Here is a 23666-nt window from a genome sequence, read left to right as displayed (position 1 = left end):
TTGCCTCACTGCGATTAAATTAAAATATGGTTCAATCAAAAAAAGTAAAAACCATGTTACCTGGTGGTCCACTTGGGCCTCTTTGTCCTCTAATCCCATTTCCAGGAGACCCTCTCTCTCCCTTCTCTCCTGGTAAACCTTTATAAAGCAGAGAAAAACAGGAGAAATCATTTAACAATAATATAAAAATCACCATAAAACAGCAGGTTTTTCGAAAAATCACTAAACTAGTACAAATCTAACCATCATATGTGAAACATTAGATGAGTGTTTTATAATTTAATAATAGTTTGTAATCCATACTTAAATCATGTGTACACTCCATGAGGCAATACATTTATTTTGTTTTTCAATCTATGTTGGACAAACTCAGACAGAGTTAATATCCCTGTGACATTAATATTTATAAAAATAATCCAGTAACCATTTACTTTCTCAGCCTGCTGTTTTGTAGCTCTACCAAACAAAAAAGGATAAACTACCTCTTTCTCCTTGACTTCCAGGTAAACCGGGGCTTCCAGGGAAACCAGATCTACCTGGTTGTCCAGGTTCTCCACGGGATCCCTCATTCCCAGGGGGGCCAGGAGGGCCAGGTGGTCCTGGATTGTTGCTACGGTATCCAGAAGGAATCTGATTGAGAAGTATCTCAATTCTGCTCATCTGACCTGCAACAGAAAAACATCATCAATTAAATTTGAAAGAACTGATCCTTTAACAACTTTAACACTCAGTATAAATTACGAAGGTTACACTCACTGCTCACAAGCTGTTCACAAACTTGTCTGGCAATAGAGCGCATCATGTTCTGGGATGCAAAGTCTCCCTGAAAAATAAAAACAGTGATGAAATGACAATGGTTTTCTCTTTAAAGGTTGGATAAAAGGTGATGCAAGAACTTTACAGTACAGTAAATTACAACAATAGAAACAGTACGTACTCTCTCTCCTTTCTCTCCTTTAAGGCCAAGAGGTCCCTGTTCACAAGAAAAGGTTAGTACAAGTCAAGATAATGTCCTTGACTTATAATGTCCTCTAAACTCTGTAATGTGAGAACTAGTTTCATTTGTGTCACTGAATACATACTGGGTTTCCTGGGTCTCCTGGTTTTCCAGGTTTTCCAGTAATTCCTGGTACACCTGGATTTCCAGGGCTTCCCTGATAAAAGAGAAAAACAGAAAATGGAGTCTTCAATTAAATTACTACACAGTTGCAGCGTTTAACCCCTGCTCCTTGTTAACAGTTGTGTAATAACCTTTACGTTTGGTTCTATGCTTTGATTGCTTTGATATCATTCGAGGAGGCATGGAGGAGTGTAGAACAAGCTGCCAAAGAACACAAAAGGGGAGATGGAAACATATCCATACACATGAGGCACCAGGCACCACTAAGGGCTTATGGTAGCATGTGGCAAGGTATAGAACATGTGAATTCTATACTGGCATGTTGCCTGTTGGCATGATGATTGGATTAAATAGCTTCAGACATCCACAAACCACAGGAGAAGAAAACGCACTGCATGCTGTTTGCAACAGTGGAGGGGACCTAGAGACTATAGTCTGCTTTTTCATGTGCCGTCCCAACAGAGTGCAACTGTGGAGCCAGAGAAGTAATTGTTATAGATGTATCAGGAAGTTAAGCACGCTTTACGATTATTATCTTGGCTCTTTTCTGCACAACAAACACACACACTAACACCCACCATAGGCCCTGATGGGCCTCTAGGTCCAGATGGTCCTTCCTTTCCTGGTGGCCCCTACGTAGAAACAACATACAATTGCACCTAGGTTACAACACACTTGGGACTCTTTTCATGCAGTACATCACTGTCATGATTTTATAATGGTTTCAATTTTGACTCTCTCTTTTTACATTACAAATAGTGGCATAATTATTTTGGCTGACGAAAGTGAGAATATGCAGCAGTATAACAACAGTTCTTCGCTATTCTCTGAGTTACAGTAAATGCATGATCACTTGCTTAAGTAAGTGTTATATTCAGGTGTAGATTTTTAACAGTGTGTGTTCACTTAGCAGGTTTGGAGGTAGATCTTACCCGTGCTCCGCTTGGTCCAACAGGGCCCAGAGGACCACGTGGCCCAGGAGGACCCTGGGAAAACAGCAGACACACTTAGTCAAATGCTAATGGTTTTGAATGGCACATACATACAGCTTCCTAATGCTTTTATTGAACTACAGTTTACAGAAAGAAATCCTGCAGTTTCCCATTATTTAGCCAAAGATAATTTATTGTCTTGTTACTAAAAAGTGTAACAAATTCACTCTTGTCTGTTTACACTTTGTGTCAAATATAAATATGCACAGACAGATTGCTCCATTAAGCCTTATGGTATTAAAGAAAAAAATAATAATTCTGTCTGTAAGCTCTCTACCATACAGTGGGATTATCTTTTATGATTGAATTTGCCTATTCAGAGGCCAGAATAACCAGTTGTGATGTCCTCCTGAATTGAATGGTGGGAGTTGGCTGGATGACCTCAGCTGGCTGAATGAACACTTGCTCGGCCAAGAGACAACTATGCAATGCCAGCCCATTCAGGACTGCCCTTTGACTAAAACAGTCCAAACGGATTTTGACTCAAATTTGTTTCTGCATGTTACAGGAATGGTAAGTTTGGTAAGTTCATCTTTCATTTTAATGAAAGAAGTCTAGCATACATTACAACACTGAATACAAGTCAAAGATTTTCAAACTTCAGACAGACTTTGAGTCTTCAACTAATCTTGATCATATTCCATTCACTGTTTCCCTTCTGGTAACATGAAACTACACATCATAATAACTTAACTGCATCACTGGCCTTCTACCAAAGGCAGTAGTCCTAGTCTACTGCCAATCAACAGGCTGATTTGAGAGTATGGGTCTCCCTAAGGATGGCATAGTAAACCTCCCACTTTGAGTGTGGTTTCAATTTCACCATGTGGATTAAATCAAGGCTCCAGTAGCAAAGCTGCTCTATAAGGATAGTGTCTCGTTGCCTGCTCATAAACCACAGAATGAGTGGGGAATACTTACTTGCAGGCCAGGCAGGCCCGGGTCTCCAGGATCTCCCTTTGGTCCCTGGCGACCCTAAAGGTGGAGGAGGTGGAAAAGAGAAGTTTGCAAGAAGCTTTATTCTGTGTTTTTTTCTTTTACTCTGTGATTGTGATTGATATCATGTTTTGACAAGAACATCTGCAGGTAAGAAAATAAAGAAGTTCTAGTAGCTTGGCTTGAATTAGAGGGAAGTATATAGGGTTTTGATTTTAGCTGAAAATCCAACTCATTCAGGTAATATTTGGACTGTCCCACAACTTGTACATTCATATCAACACATATGGGCAATAATTAGGCATGCTGTCTGTAATATTAAAATCCATCTACAATTATCAATAGAAAATAGTTTTTTTGGATAATTGTTTGGGGTATATAGTAGCTAAACTTACAGGTTCTCCAGGAAGAGACAGTCCATTAGGGCCTTGTGGACCTGGTGGTCCCATTGAGCCTGGGAGTCCTGGCTCACCGCGTGGACCCATTGAACCCTACAGCAAACCCCACATATAAAACAAAGCTGTTACATAACCACTCTCTTAGAAAAGGGCCCCAATCAGACTTGTTTCTGCACTGATACAGACAATGGACATTGTTAACAATAACACTGCTTCATATGCAGTAAACCACCTTGAAATCAAAATGAGGAAAAACATTAATTGAATAACTAAAATGAGTTGTGTGTGATTTGCTAGTTCACAAGTAATTGCTTCCAAAATACCATGGCATTGAGAATTCCACCTTTAAAACTGTATCTGTCGTTTGTTTATATTAGTATCAAGCTTCAGTGGCATTGATCTAAGCCAAATTATTGGCCTAAATTTAATTTAAAACTTAAGCAATTCTTTAAAAACATGCTTAAAAAACTCTTTGCATTGCACTTAAAAATGATGCAGTTAAACTCACAGTGCTGCCAGGGTCTCCTCTGTCTCCTCGAGGTCCTTTAGAACCTGGGCTTCCCTGGAAAAGCACACATTCAGAAACAGAGTGTAACATCAGGAGCAGATTCCCAAAGCATTAAAAACCTGAGTCCTACTAAATCCTCACTGGGGCTTAGTGAGGTTACCACACACACATACCAAGCACACATATTCCAGACTTCTCCTCAAGATTTTTTTTGCTGTTGTTTTTCCAAAAGGCATTTATCTTTTGACACTTCTTCTAAAGCCCACATTTCATTGCATGCCACTGGTTACATCCTCAACTGCTCTTTCCACAGGAAAAGAAAATACAGCTTCTGACATGAGCGACAAACTCAGTCTACTTAAGTTAAAACTGAACAGTAGGCAAATATAACTTATTCTACTGCATGGAATTGAAAGAGAGAAGTCGACATTATCATTAAAAGATTTCTAAGAAAAGCATTTTATTTGGTGGAGGTGAGGGAGAAAGTGAAGATGAACAAGAAAGGATTAGGGTGAGATGTGTCTGGATAGTTTCTTTACCGATGGTCCAGGAGGCCCCTGAGGGCCAATGCTGTCCTGTGTGCATGTGCAAGAATGAGGAAGGGCTGGGCACTTGGCTTCAACTCTCTGAAAAGGAAACCAGAGGAGACAGAGATCAGAAATCAGAATAAACACACACACACACATGGTGGAAAATTGAAAATCCTCAGTGTAGAGATTTTGTAACAGCTTGCTAACTATCTTTGGCCTTGACTGTGGTTGTAAACTTTAGAAACCCCCTAAAGTCATGATGGGCCAGTGGCTTATAATGTAATGGGACTGGAATCAGCAAAGTCACTGTGGGGCTTTAGGACCGGATTGTCTGTTACAGCTGTCCATTTCTGGAAATTAGTCTTCGACAAAATAAGTTATATGACACTGAAATTGACATGATCTATTAATATCTGATGGAAATTTTAGATTAATTACTTATACTCGGGTGAATCTACTAGCCTCTGCTATTCATCATACTGTATGAAAAATAAATGTGACTCACTGACTGCTGTGCGAAGTGAAGGAGCACTTGTTCTCACGTAATTGAGAGGTCATACTGGCAGTGGTCCGATTAGCACAATTACACAGGATACAAGGTTCTATTCAGTGCAGCTTCTTTTGTGTTACTTTAAACAGCAGTCTAGTCATCAACCTTGCATTTTGCCTAATGACCACATTCTGTACTACTAGCAGGCATAAAACCTAGACCTTAAACCTCTCTGATCCTCTGTACACAATGCTATGGTCTAATTTCTGTGCTAACATAACCTTAATAGTTAAAAACCAAAAATGTATAGCAGTCTGTCTTTCACTGGGAACACGTGAAGGAAATCAGTCAAAATAACTGCAATGACACTTGTTCTTACTGTGGCAGGCAGGTCGCAGCATCTGTCTCGGCTGAGCCAGCTCAAGCTGCAGATGATATCGAACATCTGGAGCTGGAACTACACAACAGAAAGAAGGCAAAACATCAAGGGATGTTACAAATGGCTCTCATTCAAGATTAAAAAATGCACATTGTTGAAAACAGACAACAGTGGGACTTCTAGCAGTCACGGGCAGCAGTTAAAGTTTAATCGTGCATCAATGCACAAGAGGTTTTGGACATTCTTGCTTTAGAAAGCTGTGAGGTAGTTAGTTTTAGATTTGGTTTAGTTTTTTCACTTACTGTCGCAGACTTCCTTCCGCCTCCAGACTTGACCATCTTGCCAAGCACTTCGTAGCCATCCAATGTGATGTTGTTGGCCTCTTTGATAGGCTTCTCTGCTACCTCTTGACAATCCACATTAAGCTTAACTTTCTCCGGAGAGATGCTAATGTGGAGCTGCAGGAGAGAAAAAGAGAATAGAGAGAGGGCATTATTAACAAAACATCCTTGTGTTCTCAGTTCTGTACTTCATAGCTGCCAACTTTGTTGCAGCACAATTACTTGTCAAAGAGAACTAAGAACACTGGAGCTTTTGAAAAGCTGGGTTTGGCATTCATTACTAGTTGGAAGGGACATGATTGCTCTTTAAAATCTTTCAAAAAAGTGTAACTATAAAGAGAGGAACAACCTCAGTGAACCTTTTAAAATGATTCTCTATGTAGCTTATAAAGATGCTGATAGTGCATTCCACATAATTAGTAGACTCAGGGAATTGTTTAGTTTTTGCAGAAGTCTGTTGATTATTGAGTGGTTACTGATTTGGCATGGAATTGTTGTCTGATGCCTCAGCAGATAATTGAACCATAACAAAACAAAATGTATAACTTTTAAAACTTGAGTGCAGAAATACTTTGTAGTCAGTGCTTGAATAAAATGGCAATATTACAGATTTTGTAGTTTCCTGTATAGAGAGCCCTGCACCACATTTTGCAATGATATCATTTGTGGTGCAACATCAAAGTCCTACACTTTCCATACTTTCCCATTACAGTTGCAAATTTTCCCTTGCTAAACAGTCAAGCTTTCTTTATGTCAGAAAAAGCAAGCTACCATCTCTTTCAACAAAGCCATACCAACCACGGACTAGGCCATGGTTCTTGGCAACCAATCACAAAATTACAGTTGACTTCCTTGGCAACAGAACAAAATATCGGGTGTACCGCAAATAGAGAGGGGTGTTGTTTATCCCAGCATCTCTGCATGGATATACTATACCATGATGCTCTTGAGGGCTTACCAAAACAACTTTGGGATGCCAAATAATACATTTGTATATATTACCTCACAGTCCTGTACATACAATTAAAACTCTTGAGTCACTGGAAAAGAAGATTTCAGGAAAACTAGCTTTTTAGTGACCACCACCTCCCTTAACAGAGGGTAGTTATATTTAAGTTATCTGGTCCAACTGCAGTGAAGTATCGACTGACAGGGTTAATCCATCAGTTGCTAAGAAGAGAGTTTTGCTGTGCTTCACTGTGTCAGTACACTCAGAGTCAGCTCCAATGGTCTTATCAGATTAGATTTTATTGCACTTGGCTCTGTCCAGGCTCAATTCTCAATTTAATTATCCTGAAACTTGAAGGCCTCATATGATTAACTACATGCATGTACACACCTAAACAGACAAGCCAGATTTCTTCAGATGAAGAAGTTATTATGTTATTAAGAACATTAACAATTTCCTTTATTTCTAATGTGGAGTTTTTGGTCAGAAAGAAGATGTCTTCATGTCTTAAATAGGAAGCACAAACAGTGTAGTCAATGGACATTCTGGCTAACACTGAAGTGAGAGCCAGGATCATGGAGTGCTTTGGATTTGCTGATCCCCATGTCTTAAATAGTTCAAAGCCTCTCAAGGGACATTAAGATTTGTGTATTTTGGAGTTTGGAAGGAAACTACAGAGTTGTGCTCAATGACTACAGCAACTTACACGCTCAAACTCGTGCTAATGTAACATGACTAGTCACTATGACTTATGGAAAATGTCTTCTTCACTTCAGTTAACAGGAAGTTAAGAAGGCCTCCCACCCTTCAAGTGTGGGAGGGGATTCCCCAGTGGGGTAGTGAGTGGCTAGCGTCTGCTTAAGTCATCATTGAAAGCTTTCCCACATGTTCAACTAGCGGTACACCACAACCTCTTCAGCTCGGGCTACTCTTTGTTAACCAGCCTGAGAAGAATCTGCAAACACTCTCTGACCCAGTAGAGTGATTCTAAAGCACATCAAGTGTATTTAACACTTATCACATACAAACTGTGGTTCAAATTTTAGTTTAAGATTATAATACAGTATACTCAAAATAAACTGCCAGGATAAAACATGATTTGCAGTAATAAGAAGATGTGATGGATATTTACCCTATTTGCTCACATTGTATGAACACAACTAACTGACTAAATGAGACGTAGATTGATAGACTGTAAAAGTAATCATTAGTTGAAGACCAAGATGTTTACCTTACAAACCATTTTTTCTTCACACATGGTGTCCCATTTCTGACCAAGTACTAGAGACATCATTGGTCACCCTGGTTTCATCACAAACGCACACATAATCATCGTGGTCACTCTTTAAAAAGCCACAGACAAAGTGTTGGGAAACATCTGATGACATAAAAACACACACCACTACAGCCAACATCAGTGGCACTTTCCCAGCAGACCAGCAAATAAGCAGCTAGGTAGACCGCTGCCGACTCAACATCTCATGGAACAGCAACTACTGCACCACAAACTTGCCACCCAGTGTACATTCAGACTTCAGTCTCCAGCTGAGAGAATGAACGCACACACATACACACACACAGATCGTGCTGCTGACCCAGTAGACCAGCAGTGATGTCATGTACATCCAGTCGTAACCCAACATTTTTCAGGGTCCCATTCATTCGTGAAGTTACCCAACTTTTAGTTCTGTAGATGCTAAATGACCAGGCTGAAAATCAATTTACAGTACACTCTTATCTAGGTCCTAATTTATTGCTCTCATTAGTTCCTCTGTTCATTAAACTGTAATCTGTAACACCATGAAGTGGACAAACTGGATGTTGGGTGAGGCCTTGCTACACTAAAATGTTTCATTGTTGAAGATTACATTAGGATTAGGAGGAGGAAAGAAACATATGTAGTAAATGTGGGTCACACTGTCCTTGGGAGAGAACCTAAATGCAATTGAACGTGACTTGGAGTACATTGGAACCAGACGTTTTTCCTACAGTGATGAAGCTAGCAGTTTTTCCAGGTTGGTATGAAAAGATATTGTTTACCATTGTTCAACTCTACACCCCACTGTAGCCTATTGCTTTGAGTTGAACGTAATGGCATTAAATGATTCTTTTTACCTCTAGGTGTGGCCCCAAGAGTCCATACTATTCATAGGCTATTTATAATAGTTGTCAATTTGCCATGTGGGTCTAATGTAGTGGTTAAACCACTGAAGACAAGCAGAGACTCTGAAAACATCAATCTCACTGTGGGTTATTACGTTAAGTCAAATAGGAGGTTTTGTCAATTTGATGAATAGTGGATGGTAATGAATTCCTTAATAGGCACTTCCCTAAGATAGTTCACTGCTAATTTCTTGCATGTTGCATGAAAGGAAGGCTGGATAATGGCGTGTATCATTGTCAGAGAAAAGAAAATGTTTCACTGAGACACCTGGAAACATATATCAATTGCTTGCGATGCCTAAATTTGTCAGCAAGTAATGTGTATCATTGCTCTGATATTTACTAAATGTTCTTAATGCATCCTTGAATCTTATACAGTACCTGCTATTATTAATGGGTTGTTTGAGCAAGCTTGAAGTAGACTGAAAGGTCAGTTTATAAGTGAGGAGTACTAGTCAGACTGTGAAAAGTCTCCTGTGGTTTTGTAGTAAAGTAACCCTGATGATGTCATCGGGGCAATCTTAGACTTGGCTAGAGACCAAGTTATAATGTAATGGAAAGCCACAAAGTTAAGGCATGTGCAGTATTTACTAGTCTAACGACAATAGTTCAGCTGAACTGTGGGAAAAGTTTAGGATGTAGTACTTTAGAGGACTTACTAGGGAATAAAAGTCAGGCTATTTAAAAGAACTTGGGATCTATTCCTGAAATATCTTTTGCCATTTTGGAATCAATCTTAAGCTGAACCCAAATATAAACTGGTCCATTGCTCCACCAGGATAGTCTCAGGTCTTCTTGTGGTGAGACATGGTTAACTCACAGCTTCCCCTAGGGAGAAAACGGATTTTCCCACCAACCTCTCTGAACCTTTTTAGAGTCTCCACAACCTATTTATCAAATTTACTTCCCATGGTCTTAAAACATAAGTTAATATGATATCATAAAAACAGCAGATATTTTAAGATGGATAGCAGGGTGCCTTTCACAAGTAATATGATACAGTTACATGGCATTGACTGTCAGATGCTCGAAAAAGGATAATGAGTTCATATTCGAAGTAAAGGCTTCTTAATCGGTTGTAGTAAAACAAAACTTTAATAATATAACAATATAGCAGTACCCCTTTCTTTACCATGCATTTACCTTATGGAAGCTTCCGTGGAAAACCCGCTTTACTTGCTCCTCATTAAACGTGACTTTCTGGATCTCTCCTCGGGTGTCCTTGTTATAAAATGTGATTGTTTTGCTGGAAGCTGAAAAGAGAAGAGCCTTTGATGAATCCCGGACAGTGTGTTACAATGCAGTGGCATGCAAAGCACAGACAGTACTATAGAGACCACATGGCTGTAGAGAGAGGAGATGGATAAAGAGAAGTCTAGGAGAAATCAGGTCCATGCCTGTAGTAGTAGTTACCATGTGCGTATATGCACACCCGTAAAAGATAATATATAAAAGGTTTATTTTAGTGTAAAGCGTTCCCACTGCCTTCATTGTGCTGCTTCTGGCTTATCTGGCAAAGATAAAATAACTGTAACCCTCTGTAAATAAAGTACGAGGGAGAAAGAAAATGTACAGTAAAATATCTAATATATAAAATAAACAGTAAATGGCTGGGTATATATATTGGGATGGCTAAAAAAAGTACTACCAAGAGCTGAGAGCCAAAACATGGTAGAGGGCTTACGGTTGATGGTGACCCCAACCTCAGGGTTGTTGTTTCTGTCGGCAATCTGCCAGATGTCAAAAGGCTCAGAGGCTGTGTCGGACAACAGACGGAACAGAAGGATAATGGTGTAAGACGGGGGAAGACCATCCGGATGGATCTCCCTGTTAGTGTTAAAAACATACAGACATTGTGATGAGTCATGAGTAAGACCTCTGCCATAGTTACACTCAGCAGTCAAAATATCACATTAGAAATACCAAGTACCAAGACTTTTACATCTTGTTCAAACGATACAGCATCCAGTATGTCATACAATCTGCAGAATTTGTAAATCACTGCCAGTTTTCCCTTTGGCCTCACAGAAATTGCCCACATATTGAAAGTATTTTCTGTCCCCTCTTTTCGGCTACAGTTCAGAGTGTTTCCATTTGTGCACATCAAGTCAAAACACACATAAAAAAGTGCATCATTATAAACATATTAACACTGTATGCTGAAGTGGTTTGAATCCTCCAGCTATTCTGCTAACACCACTTAAATGGAGCCCAATAAAAAGACAAAGTCCTTGAGCCGATGGTGATTTCTTTGCTCCAAGTATGACATAGGTGGGAGGAGGGCCATGTCCAGGGACTATTTAATTCAACTAACATTTTGTTTTTTTTTCTGTTTCTAGCACCTCATATTCCACAAGCTGCAAGAACAAATACAGCTATAGGCTCAGTGCCAAAAGACGCTGGGGAAACCCTTCTATTCCATTGATCATCATTATGAATAATGACTGTGGGCTAGGCAGGATTATAGGGCACAGGATATAAGGTCAATAGGCTGGGAATATGCACAAAGTGAGACTCACACGCCCACATACTATTTAGAAGCAGTGCTTACTTGGTGGGTTGGTTCAGGAAAGAATCCTTGTGCAGCCTGTAAGCAATGTAGCTGTTGAATGAGCCCGGCTCCATGGACACACCATTTAAACCAGCAAACGTCCGGTCTGTGATGTTGAAAGCCTCCAACATCCTGAAGCCTAGTGGGGATTACCAACAGAAAGCAAATAGTAAAACTTTCTATAAAACAGCACAATGGCATTTTAGTAATGCCAAGAAGCTCTGTAGGGATTAGGTAATGTTGTGTGGTGATATTGAATGCTTACCAGGTGTGGTGTATCCATCTTTGTACATCAGAGGGCAAGCTAAAACATGACAACAAGTTATTAGTAGCTTGGAAAACATATTAGGGCTTAAACAATGTGATTTATCTCTTAGTAGACTTCTTCTGGCAGTAGATCAGATAAATGTACATTAATGAAGGAGCTCTGTTATCTCTTCAAATACACTAACCAAACTCTGTACTTACTAATTAAAGTGAAAATAGGGTTTTCCTTTTTGAATGTGGTTATCCTAAACTATAATTGTCTTTTAAAAAAGAAATCAAACTCTGCCTTACTAGAAGTGACTGTTTCACAGATGACAGTGATCAGGTTGTCCTGGATCTTGGAAAATGCATCATAGCTGTCCACCACATACACATGTCTCTCACTGGGCTTACTGGCGATATTTCTCAATTCTGTCATGTCCACATCAGCCACACCAACTGCTAAAACACTGTAGCCTGTGGACACAAAACATGCACACAGAAACACAGACACACACACACAAAAGACAAAGGCCATTGTTAAGCTTCCAATGCTCACTGGCAGTTTCATTACTGTAGGGATTATTAGAGTTTATTAAGTTAACCACAAATTGTGGCTCTTATGAAAGAATTTATATAATTCCAAACAGTTCCACAATTTTATTGTTGTATGTACTGTAAACACATCCCCAACCAAAACACACATGAAAATGCTTAATGATTCAACACAGACCAGAATGCTGCAGTTTTTCAGCACTCTTCTTGACATCATCCTGGGAGCGTCCATCTGTGACCACCACCAGCACCTTCGGGATGTTCCTCCTCATGCCACCATCTGAGGTGAACACCTTCTCATAGACATGCTTCAGAGCAACACCTGAAGGAGAAGGAAGAAACTGAATCAGTCAGAGAACAGAGGACTATTGCAATATGTCAAAAAATTATTTTTCTCAGATGGATTCTGGTTTTTTAAGCCAATCAACATAGAACGGTTCATTTTAAAGCACACTGCATAAGTACAAGCAAACAATTTTTTTGCACCTGTCTTTGTGTTCCCTCCTCTGTAGCGGACATTTTTCAAAGCTGACAACACTATGCCCTTGTCATGGTAGGTGTTAAGTTTGAATTCTGTCTTGGCGTCATCACTGTACTGCACAAATGAGACCTGTTTAAAAAAACAAATGAACAAAAATATGAATATGATGGCCACTAATAATAAAACATAAATGACAAATGATGAAGCAAAACTTTACAACCATCACTCAAAAGGTTTGTGCAGACCTGCATTCCACTGGGGCTGATGACTTCAAAGGCTGCAGTCATACTTGTTACAAACTGTAGGACCTTGTGGAAGCTATCATCTCCAATACTCCAGGAGCCATCAATTAGGAAGACCAGATCTGCCTTGGCACCTTTACACACTGTGGTGCAGATACAGTGACATCAGTGTAATGAATTATGTCAGCTAAACCAAAGAAGTTTTATTCTCTGTTGTACACTTATGCAAATGTCAAAGCTCTTCTCACCATCTAGTGCAGGGGGAACTGTTACTGGAGCTGGAGGAGTGGGAGGCTCAGTTGGCACCTCAGTGGGTTTGACCACTACAAGGCAAAACAGAGAAACATGCAGAAGATATAAAGTGTCGTAAGATTTTGTGGTTGTAAGAAGATTTTATAGTTCCAGGAGCATTTGCGACTTACATGTCTTCTCTTTGACAGTGACGCCAGGTCCCTCCAGGTTCGGGGTTTGGGTGAATACAGTGGCGCTGTAAAGTGTGTCAGGAGTTAAGTTGTCAAAGCAGTAATTGCTCTCCGAGCCTCTGACCGTGATCTCTTGAGCACCACCCCTGGAGGCTAAAGGAGAACAAAGTAAAAAGAGAAGAAAATCCAGATGAGACATATTAACTTGGCAGTAACTTAACATTTCCAATTCAGTCCATTTCACCAAGTCTTCTTTATGTTGTACTTGATTGAAAGGCTTACTGTCAAAAGGATTGACTTTGAGTCTATAGGAGGTGGCAGCTCTGTGAGGGGCCCATCGGATGCAGAAAGTGTCATAGCCAACATTATAGGTGGTGAGGTCTGCCACATTCAGATCCACTAAAAATGAGCATACAGTATACTATTAGTACACACAGTATTTCCCTTGTCAACACAAACATTTCTAAAACTCAACATAGGAATCATTTAGTTAGATTTTAAGCATTCGGGCCCGTCAACAATAGATAACATCAATTATCAACTTACATGTGGTGCCTTGTCCAATCAGGGGTGCGCTGAGGCCAGAGTCATACTGTGCTAGCACCTTTACGTCATAGATGGTCCCAGGTTTCAAGTTATGAAGTTGGTAAGAGGTCACATCTCCAACAAAGGTCTCCAAAGACTCATCAGAACCTAAAAGGGGGTAGAAATAAATCTTTGTAGCAGCAATTTACAAAGAAAAAAGGTGAAAGAAGTATTGTTTATATATATTTAAACATGTCCATACCCTCAGGCTGGTAGATGAGCTTGTATCCATTAACCCTAGAGGGGGCAGGGTCCCAGGACACCCTGAAACGGGTGTACCACTCATCAGAAACACGGAGATTCCTGGGGCCAAGCATACCCACTGTAGGAATTGAGACAGAACAACACAGTTAACACAGGTTTCAGTTGAGAGTAATGAGATGCAGATGCTTGGAATTTTAGTTTATTCATTGTGATGGAACTGTCAGCAAATTAGTTATTGTATTACTGCTATTATGGCTTTTGAGTTATGAGTGAAACATCTCAATGTGATCAATTCCACCACATCAGAGTAATACTGGTTTGAAAAAAGCTGCGTCAAGGAGTGGACTGGCATTACGATATGTAAAAGGATTTTGTTTGAAAGGCAAAATTGGGCAAGACATTGGCAAACCCTCCAAGCATTAGCTCTCCCTTACTGGAGTACAGCCATTTCTTAATTGTCTGGCAAAGGCTGTTTGTTCTTTTGGCTTTCACATATTTGGAAATTTCATTTATTCCACTTTTTACTAAACTGAATTAGGATCCCAATCAATGGATCAGTTTATTCGGATTTTCTGCTGTGAATGCAACACTCTGATGGGTTGTTTGCAAATAGCGTATACCTGTGCGACCATCTCCTTCCAGCTCTCCTCCTGGTCCATCTGCATATATAGCTGTCACTTTGATATTATACGGAGTGTCTGGATCAAGGCTCTGCAGGACTACATTGTTTCTGTTTCCTGGAACTGTAGTCTGCAAGAGAAAGGTCATATCACATAATTCAAAAAATTGAACACTGTTGAAGACTATTGTCAAAAAGTGGATTTTTGTAGTCCTAAAAGGAGCAAACAGAGTTGTAAACTATATTATGTAGAATTATGCATATTCTTACATATTCCTCAATGGGATCTCCTGTGGTTGGAGCATAGGTGATGCGGTACTGTATGACAGGACCTTCTGCATGTTCCCAGCTCACAGAGAGAGTAGTAGTTGTGGGGTCATATACGCGCATGTTCCTTGGGCCACTGCGGGGCACTGAGCATATGAACAATAAGAAAGAACAGTTTGTTTGTGCTGAATTTAATATCAAGGGGATGGCTAAATATTGTTTGGTGATATTAAATCTGTATTTAAAGAGGGTCTTTGGAGTGTTTTTTTTTTTACCCTCAAGAATAGTGTTTAAACACCCGCCCCCCAGGTTCTTACATGTCTTTCCATTGTCACTGATAGCGGGTCCTTCACCATCACTGTACAGGGCAACCACCCCGACACTGTATGCAGTATCTGGGAGCAGCTGTTGCAACAGGGCTGTGGTGGTGGTCCCTGGTACCACAATCTGCACAGAGGCAAACAGTATGTCAGGGATCAACAATTTTGGAGAGCTAGTGTGCTGCTTGTTTACTGTAAACTTACTCTCAGATCATTCTCTAAAAATCCTTAAGAAAGAGTATAGGCATGCATGGACATAACAGCAATCCCCCACTGAAAACATAAACAAATAGCTGATGATGTAGACACACACTCTGATGCCTTTCTTTTATTATCAACAGCACTGAGTGAAAGGAAGAGCTAAATATTACTTTGATGTTTTGGGGTGTATAGTGGTGGTAGTAGGGGGTTTGACAGCAGGCACCACTGTTTAACACAGTCTGACAGCAAAGGCATTTGATTACACAGGGGCCACCTCTGCCTCACTCCCTTTCTGTTTATGTGGTTGTTCGTTGGACAGAGTTAGGTCAGCTCTTTGTGAGCTCTGGCCTAGTAATAACCTTAGTGAGAGTGTAAGGAGGGGGAAGGGAAAGAGGGACTTTGTTTTAGAGTTGATCTGTTCACCATGCGTTCATATTATAAATATAACAATGTTGTGTTGTGTATTCTTTTGATTGCATCTCTTGCAGTCTGCTCCATTTCCCCTGTAAAAAAACTTGAGGTACGTCAGAGTCTCACTAAAAGCACAATATCATAGGCTGGTAAATCTGGTGCTGCACAATTCCAGCTGGTGTTAAATTTGCCACATTGCCGCTGACGCATATCATTGGCTCCAGCCACGGAAAAGGCTTGAGCTGGCCATAAATGTGCTAAGAAATATGGATAAAGGCAGATCTCTATCAATAAACTATAACATGCTTGAACCTTCAAACATCATGGCAGAAAGTTCTTAACGGTGCAGTTTTGCTGACAGATGCTGAAAAAAGCTAATGGCGCAATGTTAAGTAACATTTCAAAGGCTGTTTGTGGATTTTTTAAGCAACCAAGAAATCCTTTACATATGAAGATGTGGGCACACTGGTGCCAGATGCCATAGAATGTCTATATAAAGAAAGGAAGTTGCAATTAAAGTTTTGTTTTAATGAACTTGAAACTCACCGACTCAGATGGCCTGGCACCAGTCAGAGGAGCGTAGACCACCCGGTACTGCTGGACTGGGCCTGTGGCAGCCTCCCAGCGAACATTCAGACTGTTGGGTGTGGGGTTGAAAACCTGAATGTTCCTGACAGGGCTACGTTCCACTACCGAGTCAGAAGTGTTTGGGGGTGATTAGAGGTAGAGAAAGAGATAATAAAGAGGGAGGTTAGGCCTAAAATGTGGCCTAGATTGTTTTTTTCTTTTTTGCCAGTACAATGTATACATGAAAACATTTCAATAAAGGGGAACGATACTCCTCCAGCAACTAGCAAAGACAGGTTTAAGACATTACTTAACAATACTGCTATCAGCAGGACACTTCCTGACATTGCCCTAAAGGTTAATGAAAATAATATACAAGGCATAGGCACAGCTCAGTGAAGTTTGCCTTCTAAAAACCCAAAGCAGATGTTTGGAGGCTTTTTGTTGCTTGCCACTATAAGCCCATAAATGCAAGAATGAAAACACTGGGAGTGAGCTTCCATTTCACAGACCAACTGATTCTAAGCTACGCCAAGAAAAGTTAGCTTAAACAGTGAAAACCAGACCTTTCTTAAAGTGAAAAAAAGAGGAAGAATAAATAAAGCTATTGAAATTGAATGGACATTGCAATCTAGTACAAAGGCAACAAGGTTAGAAGTAAAGGGCTTTGTGGCAGTTTGATCTGATATACTGTACATACAGTATAAAGGTTACATTACATGTCTATGAAAAAGTCACTAAACATGAAGGATCATTGCTAAACTAGGAAAATAGTATTAAGGCAAGGAGCCTAACCTTCACCATGAGAGCTGAAAACCATTAAACATATAATGCTCTCTATTCATTTCTAATATTCATTTCCAAAGGAAAGACAGTTACTCAATATATCCCCTCCCCCATTCCCTAGACCCATCATTACCCTGACCGCTACACTTCATTCCAACCTATGAATGGACAATATTACGGTAAAGAGAGAGGAGACACCATTATTATTCTGCCAACTCAAGAAGGAATTCCTTCCTATGGAGTCACCCCACATGCCTGACTCCCAGCAGAGGTATGTGGTTTGAAACTGTGGGAGACACTGGAAAATTAAGTTTAGATTAAGCTGACTGAGCTTAATAGTGTCAAGTCTTGTTATGTTTTATCTTATTATTTCATATGAGGTAAACATTCATTCACCTCATGAAAAACCATTAATCAGCATGGCTTGGTTTACAGAATTTAAAAGGCCTGGATGATATAAAAATAAATCAGATATGACCACACAAAACCAACAACTAAGGCCAGTAAGTTCATTCTGGACACACTTCACACAATGTGTAATTCTCAGATGTCCCCTTTCTACTTTACATGGGCTTTGAGGAATGCTGAGAGCTGATTGCCTCTAAAGATCTGTGCATTAATTATATCATACAGTATCATCATATGCAAGCAGTGCTTACGTGTTTTGCCGTTCTCAGACATGCGCTGACCTTCTCCAGCAGACAAAACAGGAACCACACTTACAGTGTAGATAGTGTCAGACTGCAGGTTCTTCAGCACAGTGTTAAAGGTGCTGCCTGAAACCTGCACCTACATTCAAATACAGCAAAGGATACAGTACATTAAAATGTGCTATGATAAGTAGATGTATGAGGGAACATTTAAGCATGCTGTTTGTACAAGTAGTCATGGTATGGAGCTATTTTTCAGTTTACCATTTCTTCAACTCCTCCAGCTGCAGGGATATAGAAGATCCTGTACTGACGCACATTTCCCTCAGCAGGCTCCCACTGGACATTCAGGGTGCTGGTTGTGGGGTCAGTGACCCGCAAGTTTCTAACACCACCCAAAGGCTCTAGAGTAAGATAAAGGAATGATAATCCTAATATTGCACATATACTATAAAAGCAACATTATTACAGTTATACCTTACTAATACTTAGTATAACACTAAAATTACCAGAGTTGTAGATATTTACACCATGATCATGTCATTTAGGGAACTTACTGGTCTTTCCAACGCCATTAAGCTCTCTGCTGACTCCTTTAGGATAGACTGCCACCACAGAGATAGAGTATTCAGTATCAGGGGTGAGTTTAGGTAGCAGGACATTTGTCTTCTTCCCTCCGACCTGGGTCTAGATAGACGATAATACATATTAACTTCCCTGGCTTCATCTTATTTAAAAATCTCTTATTATAAATCTTAAACCAGTCACTGATGCTATAAATGTTAAGTGAACAGTTGATCATGCTGAATGTAAATATGAGCAAATATATATGATGTGATATGATCTGCTACTCTAACAACAGTTTGGTTTAAATGTAACATAGTTATTCATTCAAAAAAAAACTAATGTATTTTCTCGATCAATTGTCTACAAAATACATTTTTCTATAATTTAAACACAATCATTTGCAAGTATAGTCTGCTACTCTTCTCAGTAAAAAGACATGTGATCTGTTTAAAGAGTTTAACAATTCTCTATGGGTCCCTAAGTTGATGTCACTAAGCTAATGGAAAGAATTCTACCTACCAGACTGTCAACATTTCAAAGGAGGAATGTTTTTGGCTATAGTTAGTACACAGCTCTCTGGGCAACATAAATCTGTACACTGATGGCTGAAACAGTCGGATGTGTTGTCCTAATGGTCACAACTGGTGATGAATTTTCTTCATTGTTTTTGGTTTAAGCTGCAGGGAGTAGGGACATCTTTCTTAAGCCTGTTTCACATATGAATTCTGGGCCATGCTAGAAGAATTCAGCCTCGGACATTGTCCAGGTTGGGCTTTCATACGTGTAACACACAGCGGGAGGTCTCCTGAGTGAGAAGCATCCTCACAAGTGAAAATCTGCTCAATTTCCATGCCCGATCAGCACTCCCAGGAGGCAACTCATGAGATGAAATTAAACATTTGGGAAACAGTGTTTTGTCTACAGCACATCGGATTAGTCAGGTTTAGTCACTCGACTGGAAAGGAAAGGATATGAAGGATAAAGTCCGGATAATGTCGGCAGCATTTCACTCAGCCTATTTCATTTACACATGTACCCCTCCTAAAAAGTCAGGACAATGACAGAATTCCACTACATGTCTGAAAGGGCCTTTAGAGATTTAAAGGGGTGTTTGCGGAAGGATTTGTATATGATTATGTACGTGCCTGTTCACATACATCCTCTTTAATTCTCTGTGGCTTTGTTTGATCACTATACTGTAAAGCTTTGTCAACAAATGCCGGAAACTTTTATGAGCAATAAAAAGAAAACATAGCAGAGCTACACAGGTTTTATCATTTGGCCTGGATCTAGTTTGCTTGTACAGAAATGCAAAATGTGTGTCAGACCTTTCCGAAAACAGACAGGCGGTCCCAGACAAAATAATGCAAACCTCCCTGGGCTAGTGATGCTTCCTGACAGTGAACCAAGACAACTTGGCTGATTTGAGTTCATCAGCTTCCAGTTTTCCATTAGCCTTTCAGTGTGATATCACTCAGGCAATCAGCACAGCTACATTTCATCAAGTACTAAAGAGGAAAACATTTTGTGTTAAAAAGGAAACTAATGGTCAACAAAGGATCTACGTAACGCCAGCTGAGCTTAAGAGGAATTCTATACAAAAGGTCTGACAGAGTAATTATGCAGAAAGAAAATTGTCTTGACCTTTTAGCTGTCTTCACTAGGCTAACAAATGTTGGATGATATTGGTAATACCTAAAGCAATAACTATAGAAGGTTTAATCACATGGGTAATTATGTGCAACCTAAACAACAAAAGCCAGTAGTTTCTGTAAAGGATATAAAGGTCATTCATGTTATATCTTATACCAACATCAGCTCAGGTTAAAAGGCAGAAAAGGGAAAAATATTGGTTTGATATGTTTGCTCTTGTTGCACCTCTCATATTGCCTGTCTATCAAAACAGCTAATTATACCAAGAAACACTCTTTTTATATCCTTAAATAACTTTAAAACAATAACAACAACAACAACAAACAGTCCATCTACTGATATGGAGGGGCTGAGGTTAATGACTTTTACTCCAACCAGGGCTGTAAGCTCATGGTTGCTTTACCTCTGGGGAGTTGCCATGTAATCCATCTTCACCGCTGCAGATACAGTTTAGAATAAAAATAAAAAAATAACCCTTTTCTGACATAATTAAAGAAATAGTACCCCCATTACAATGTTTAGGTAAAAATATGACATGCCAATTACCTCGTTATTCAAGATTGTCAATTAATTTGCAGTCTAACAACTCTTTAAGCCAATGAGATTATTTCAACTAGCAGAGCAGTTCTTCTATTGTTTTACCTTCTCTCATTGATTTTTGTGGTTAAAGAGCTGAGAGCTACACAAAGTGAATTAGACACATTGTGGACTGTGTGTAGTTCTGTTGTGTTACTTACTGTCTGAATCCTGCCTCCAGATGTGGGGACATAAGTGATCCTATAGTTCTGAACACGACCTGGAGCTGGATTCCACCTGGCATTCAGACTGATGGTGGTTTCGTTGTACACAACCAAGTCAGTGGGTGGTGCGTTAGGTACTGGAAAACGCATGCAGACAAAAACAGTTAATAACTACAACCACTCATATATGTCCATGCGTTATATTTAGTTAGGGCACTTTTCCCATCAATATCCTTAAAAATGTCTTTTAAAGACACTGTCCTTGATACTTTGCACAGCTTACAACAAGCTGTCAATTTTCAGTCTTTTCACTCTTGTCATTGCTATAGCTGTTAATTTACTTTTAGGTAATGCTCTTTCTTAACTATATTGTAGAGAAAACAAAATGTGACACTGATTTATATCAAGGACTGTAGCTTTAAAGAAGAAAAGACAACCCTCGCTTTGGATTTAGTCTTTTCTGAATGGATTCTCTCTAAAACAGCAATGAATTGATGGAAAGATGATGATGGATGGACTGATAAATGCATGGATGAATGCAATGAATAGATGGATGGATGAATAGATGAAAAATGATGGAATGGGCCTCATAAACATGAATTCAATGCCTGTTTTCATGAGCATGCATAGTTGAAATCCATCTTCAGCCATTTCATTTGACTGAGTAGGATGATCATAAACAGCCTTCAGATGAATGGCATGGACATTGAGACAGACACAGAGAAGGACAGACAAACATGTAATAAAACCAGCTGTGTCAGCTGCAGCACCATTGTAGCAATGAATGGGGTTAAGGCCTTGCTTGATGATGGAACGATCATTGTCCAATGAAGAAATAATGAAACATGCTGTCATCAGAGAAAAAAACAATCCCCCTGCTTTACCACAATACACAGTACTTACTTCCGCTACCACCTTGCTTTGACACTATAGAAGCAGAAACAGAAAGGTATAATGGGCGAACCCTTCAAACAACATTTTGCTTCCAAATGGTAAAATCAAATCAAAAAGGTTAATCATTCGTTTTGCCTTTGGTCAAGATCGAACACAGAGATTCTGTCAAGCAAGTCAAACAGTATTGACAGTATTAGATGTTATGGTACTGTCATCAGCAAGTTGCCTTACATGTCCTCTCGGTGCCCAACAGGTCCTCGCTCTCTGACTCATCTGGGTAGATTGCAGTGACAGACACATCATAGGGTGTGTCTGGCTCTAAGTTCTCCAGTAAGTGGGTTGTATCATCGCTGTTTAGAATGGCCTGATGAGGAAAACACAAACACAGCATGTGGGAAGGTGATTGACTAAAACTGGAGCCAATGCAAACCAAAGACAAGGAACACAAGATCTATATAAAAGTAATAATAACTGCATTTGTGCAAAAGTCTGTTTTTTAGATGTTCTGACATCCCCCAGAAAAATCTTTTCCAAAGCATCACCAAAGAGCTTTCTGTGGGACTCATCATGAAATACTTGCATGATTTATGAGAAATGTAAACATCTCACACAGCTGTTTTTGTCTTACATATGTGAAGTCGGATTCTCCCTTCTTACTCCAGCCAATGCGGTACAGAGCAACATCAGGGGCTCCATGGTCCCAATGGGCTCTAAAGCTGGTCTGAGTAACTTCTGAGAATCGGAGGTTCTTTGGGGCAGGAACCACATCTACAAGAGTGCAAGGAGGTGTTTAGTTGTGATATCAGTCTCGGTCAGTAGCCGACAAGCAGCGAAAGTGCCATTATCCACATTGTCATTGTTATAATAATTTTCAAAATTACCGGTGATGGCCGATCCCAGCATTGGCTGTCCACTTCCCTCATCATAAATTGGAGTAACACCCAGGCTGTATTCTGTCTGAGAAATCAGGTTGTCCAGTTGTCTAGTGGTAACATCTGCTCCCACCTCTAGCTGTAAAGCAATCAAACATGATTTGTTGATATTACTACACAGAACAACTAATGCAAATATACTTCTGAAAATAAATTTGCAAGTGATATTTTAAAGCAAATAAAAACATTTCCCCCTGCGCTAAGGATTTAAAATCTTAATTTTGTTCTTGGACAGCATTGCCCGGAACCCCTAATAAGACTGGTTGGAAACTTGCTCAAAATGTTTTAAACTGTGTTTCCAGAGGAAAATTAGAAAAAAACACTCAACCAACAACAATAAACAACCAAAAACCTACAACATTCCAACACCTGGAATACATATAAAAACACTGCTAGTATTGCTGCTCTCGATTCCATTATTGGGCAATGAGCTGTTCCTGCCCAAACATTTCCAACTATCACGACTTCAGCCCACAAGTCACTTTTACATGTGTTTCCTCCAGAGGAGCTTTGAAGATCACCTCCACCTGATTTATGGTTAAGAAAGTAGCAAAAGGCAGACCACAGAGTTTGCTGCTGCAGAACTCCCAAAAAGGGCCATGCAACCTTAAGGAATCATCTAATGTCCCCCACCTTGACCACACTTTAACTCCTGCTAAACCACATTTTATTTGTATCCTAATCATTTCACTGCACTCAAAAACACTTATGAGCTGCCTTACTGCTACTTGTTTTGTATTTTATACATGTGAGGGACGAAAACCTAAAGTAGTTGAACCTAAACTTACTTCTTTAGCTTCTCCATCCTCGGGCTTGTATGTGATAAGGTACTTGCGAACAGGACCAGGAGCAGCATCCCAGTTAAGCCACATGGTGCTGTGGGTGACATCACGGACCCTCAGTTCACCTGCAGGTGGTAAGGGCACTGAACAGGAGACAGGAGGCCAGTGTTAGTTTCTGGAGCTTA

The 23666-nt window shown here is 39.9% G+C and overlaps 1 protein-coding gene across 3 annotated transcripts in view; it reads right to left on the bottom strand.

The window, feature by feature from the left end:
- Positions 1-23666, bottom strand: part of col12a1a (collagen, type XII, alpha 1a) — a 51730-nt gene that overhangs the window by 4352 nt on the left and 23712 nt on the right. For 2 of the 3 annotated variants that reach the window (XM_067479358.1, XM_067479356.1), the window contains exons 26-64: positions 23488-23624; positions 22649-22778; positions 22396-22535; positions 21999-22131; positions 21777-21800; positions 20871-21010; positions 18471-18600; positions 18178-18317; positions 17923-18052; positions 16457-16599; positions 15296-15425; positions 14982-15124; positions 14713-14842; positions 14091-14210; positions 13850-13996; positions 13586-13702; positions 13304-13456; positions 13130-13204; positions 12885-13024; positions 12645-12768; positions 12337-12480; positions 11916-12080; positions 11623-11661; positions 11358-11496; positions 10491-10633; positions 9950-10059; positions 5656-5811; positions 5354-5431; positions 4494-4580; positions 3955-4008; positions 3444-3539; positions 3034-3087; positions 2053-2106; positions 1699-1752; positions 1083-1154; positions 938-973; positions 757-823; positions 483-665; positions 61-138 (exon numbers count right to left, since the gene is read on the bottom strand). In XM_067479358.1, the coding sequence (XP_067335459.1) occupies positions 61-138; positions 483-665; positions 757-823; positions 938-973; positions 1083-1154; positions 1699-1752; positions 2053-2106; positions 3034-3087; positions 3444-3539; positions 3955-4008; positions 4494-4580; positions 5354-5431; positions 5656-5811; positions 9950-10059; positions 10491-10633; positions 11358-11496; positions 11623-11661; positions 11916-12080; positions 12337-12480; positions 12645-12768; positions 12885-13024; positions 13130-13204; positions 13304-13456; positions 13586-13702; positions 13850-13996; positions 14091-14210; positions 14713-14842; positions 14982-15124; positions 15296-15425; positions 16457-16599; positions 17923-18052; positions 18178-18317; positions 18471-18600; positions 20871-21010; positions 21777-21800; positions 21999-22131; positions 22396-22535; positions 22649-22778; positions 23488-23624 (4335 nt within the window). The remainder of the gene's footprint in view (positions 1-60; positions 139-482; positions 666-756; positions 824-937; positions 974-1082; positions 1155-1698; positions 1753-2052; positions 2107-3033; positions 3088-3443; positions 3540-3954; positions 4009-4493; positions 4581-5353; positions 5432-5655; positions 5812-9949; positions 10060-10490; positions 10634-11357; positions 11497-11622; positions 11662-11915; positions 12081-12336; positions 12481-12644; positions 12769-12884; positions 13025-13129; positions 13205-13303; positions 13457-13585; positions 13703-13849; positions 13997-14090; positions 14211-14712; positions 14843-14981; positions 15125-15295; positions 15426-16456; positions 16600-17922; positions 18053-18177; positions 18318-18470; positions 18601-20870; positions 21011-21776; positions 21801-21998; positions 22132-22395; positions 22536-22648; positions 22779-23487; positions 23625-23666) is intronic. The other variant, XM_067479357.1, reaches the window with a different exon arrangement.

This window comes from Channa argus, chromosome 16 (assembly GCF_033026475.1).
Source record: "Channa argus isolate prfri chromosome 16, Channa argus male v1.0, whole genome shotgun sequence".
In the NCBI taxonomy this organism is placed as follows: domain Eukaryota; kingdom Metazoa; phylum Chordata; class Actinopteri; order Anabantiformes; family Channidae; genus Channa; species Channa argus.
This window is presented reverse-complemented; position numbering and strand designations above follow the sequence as displayed.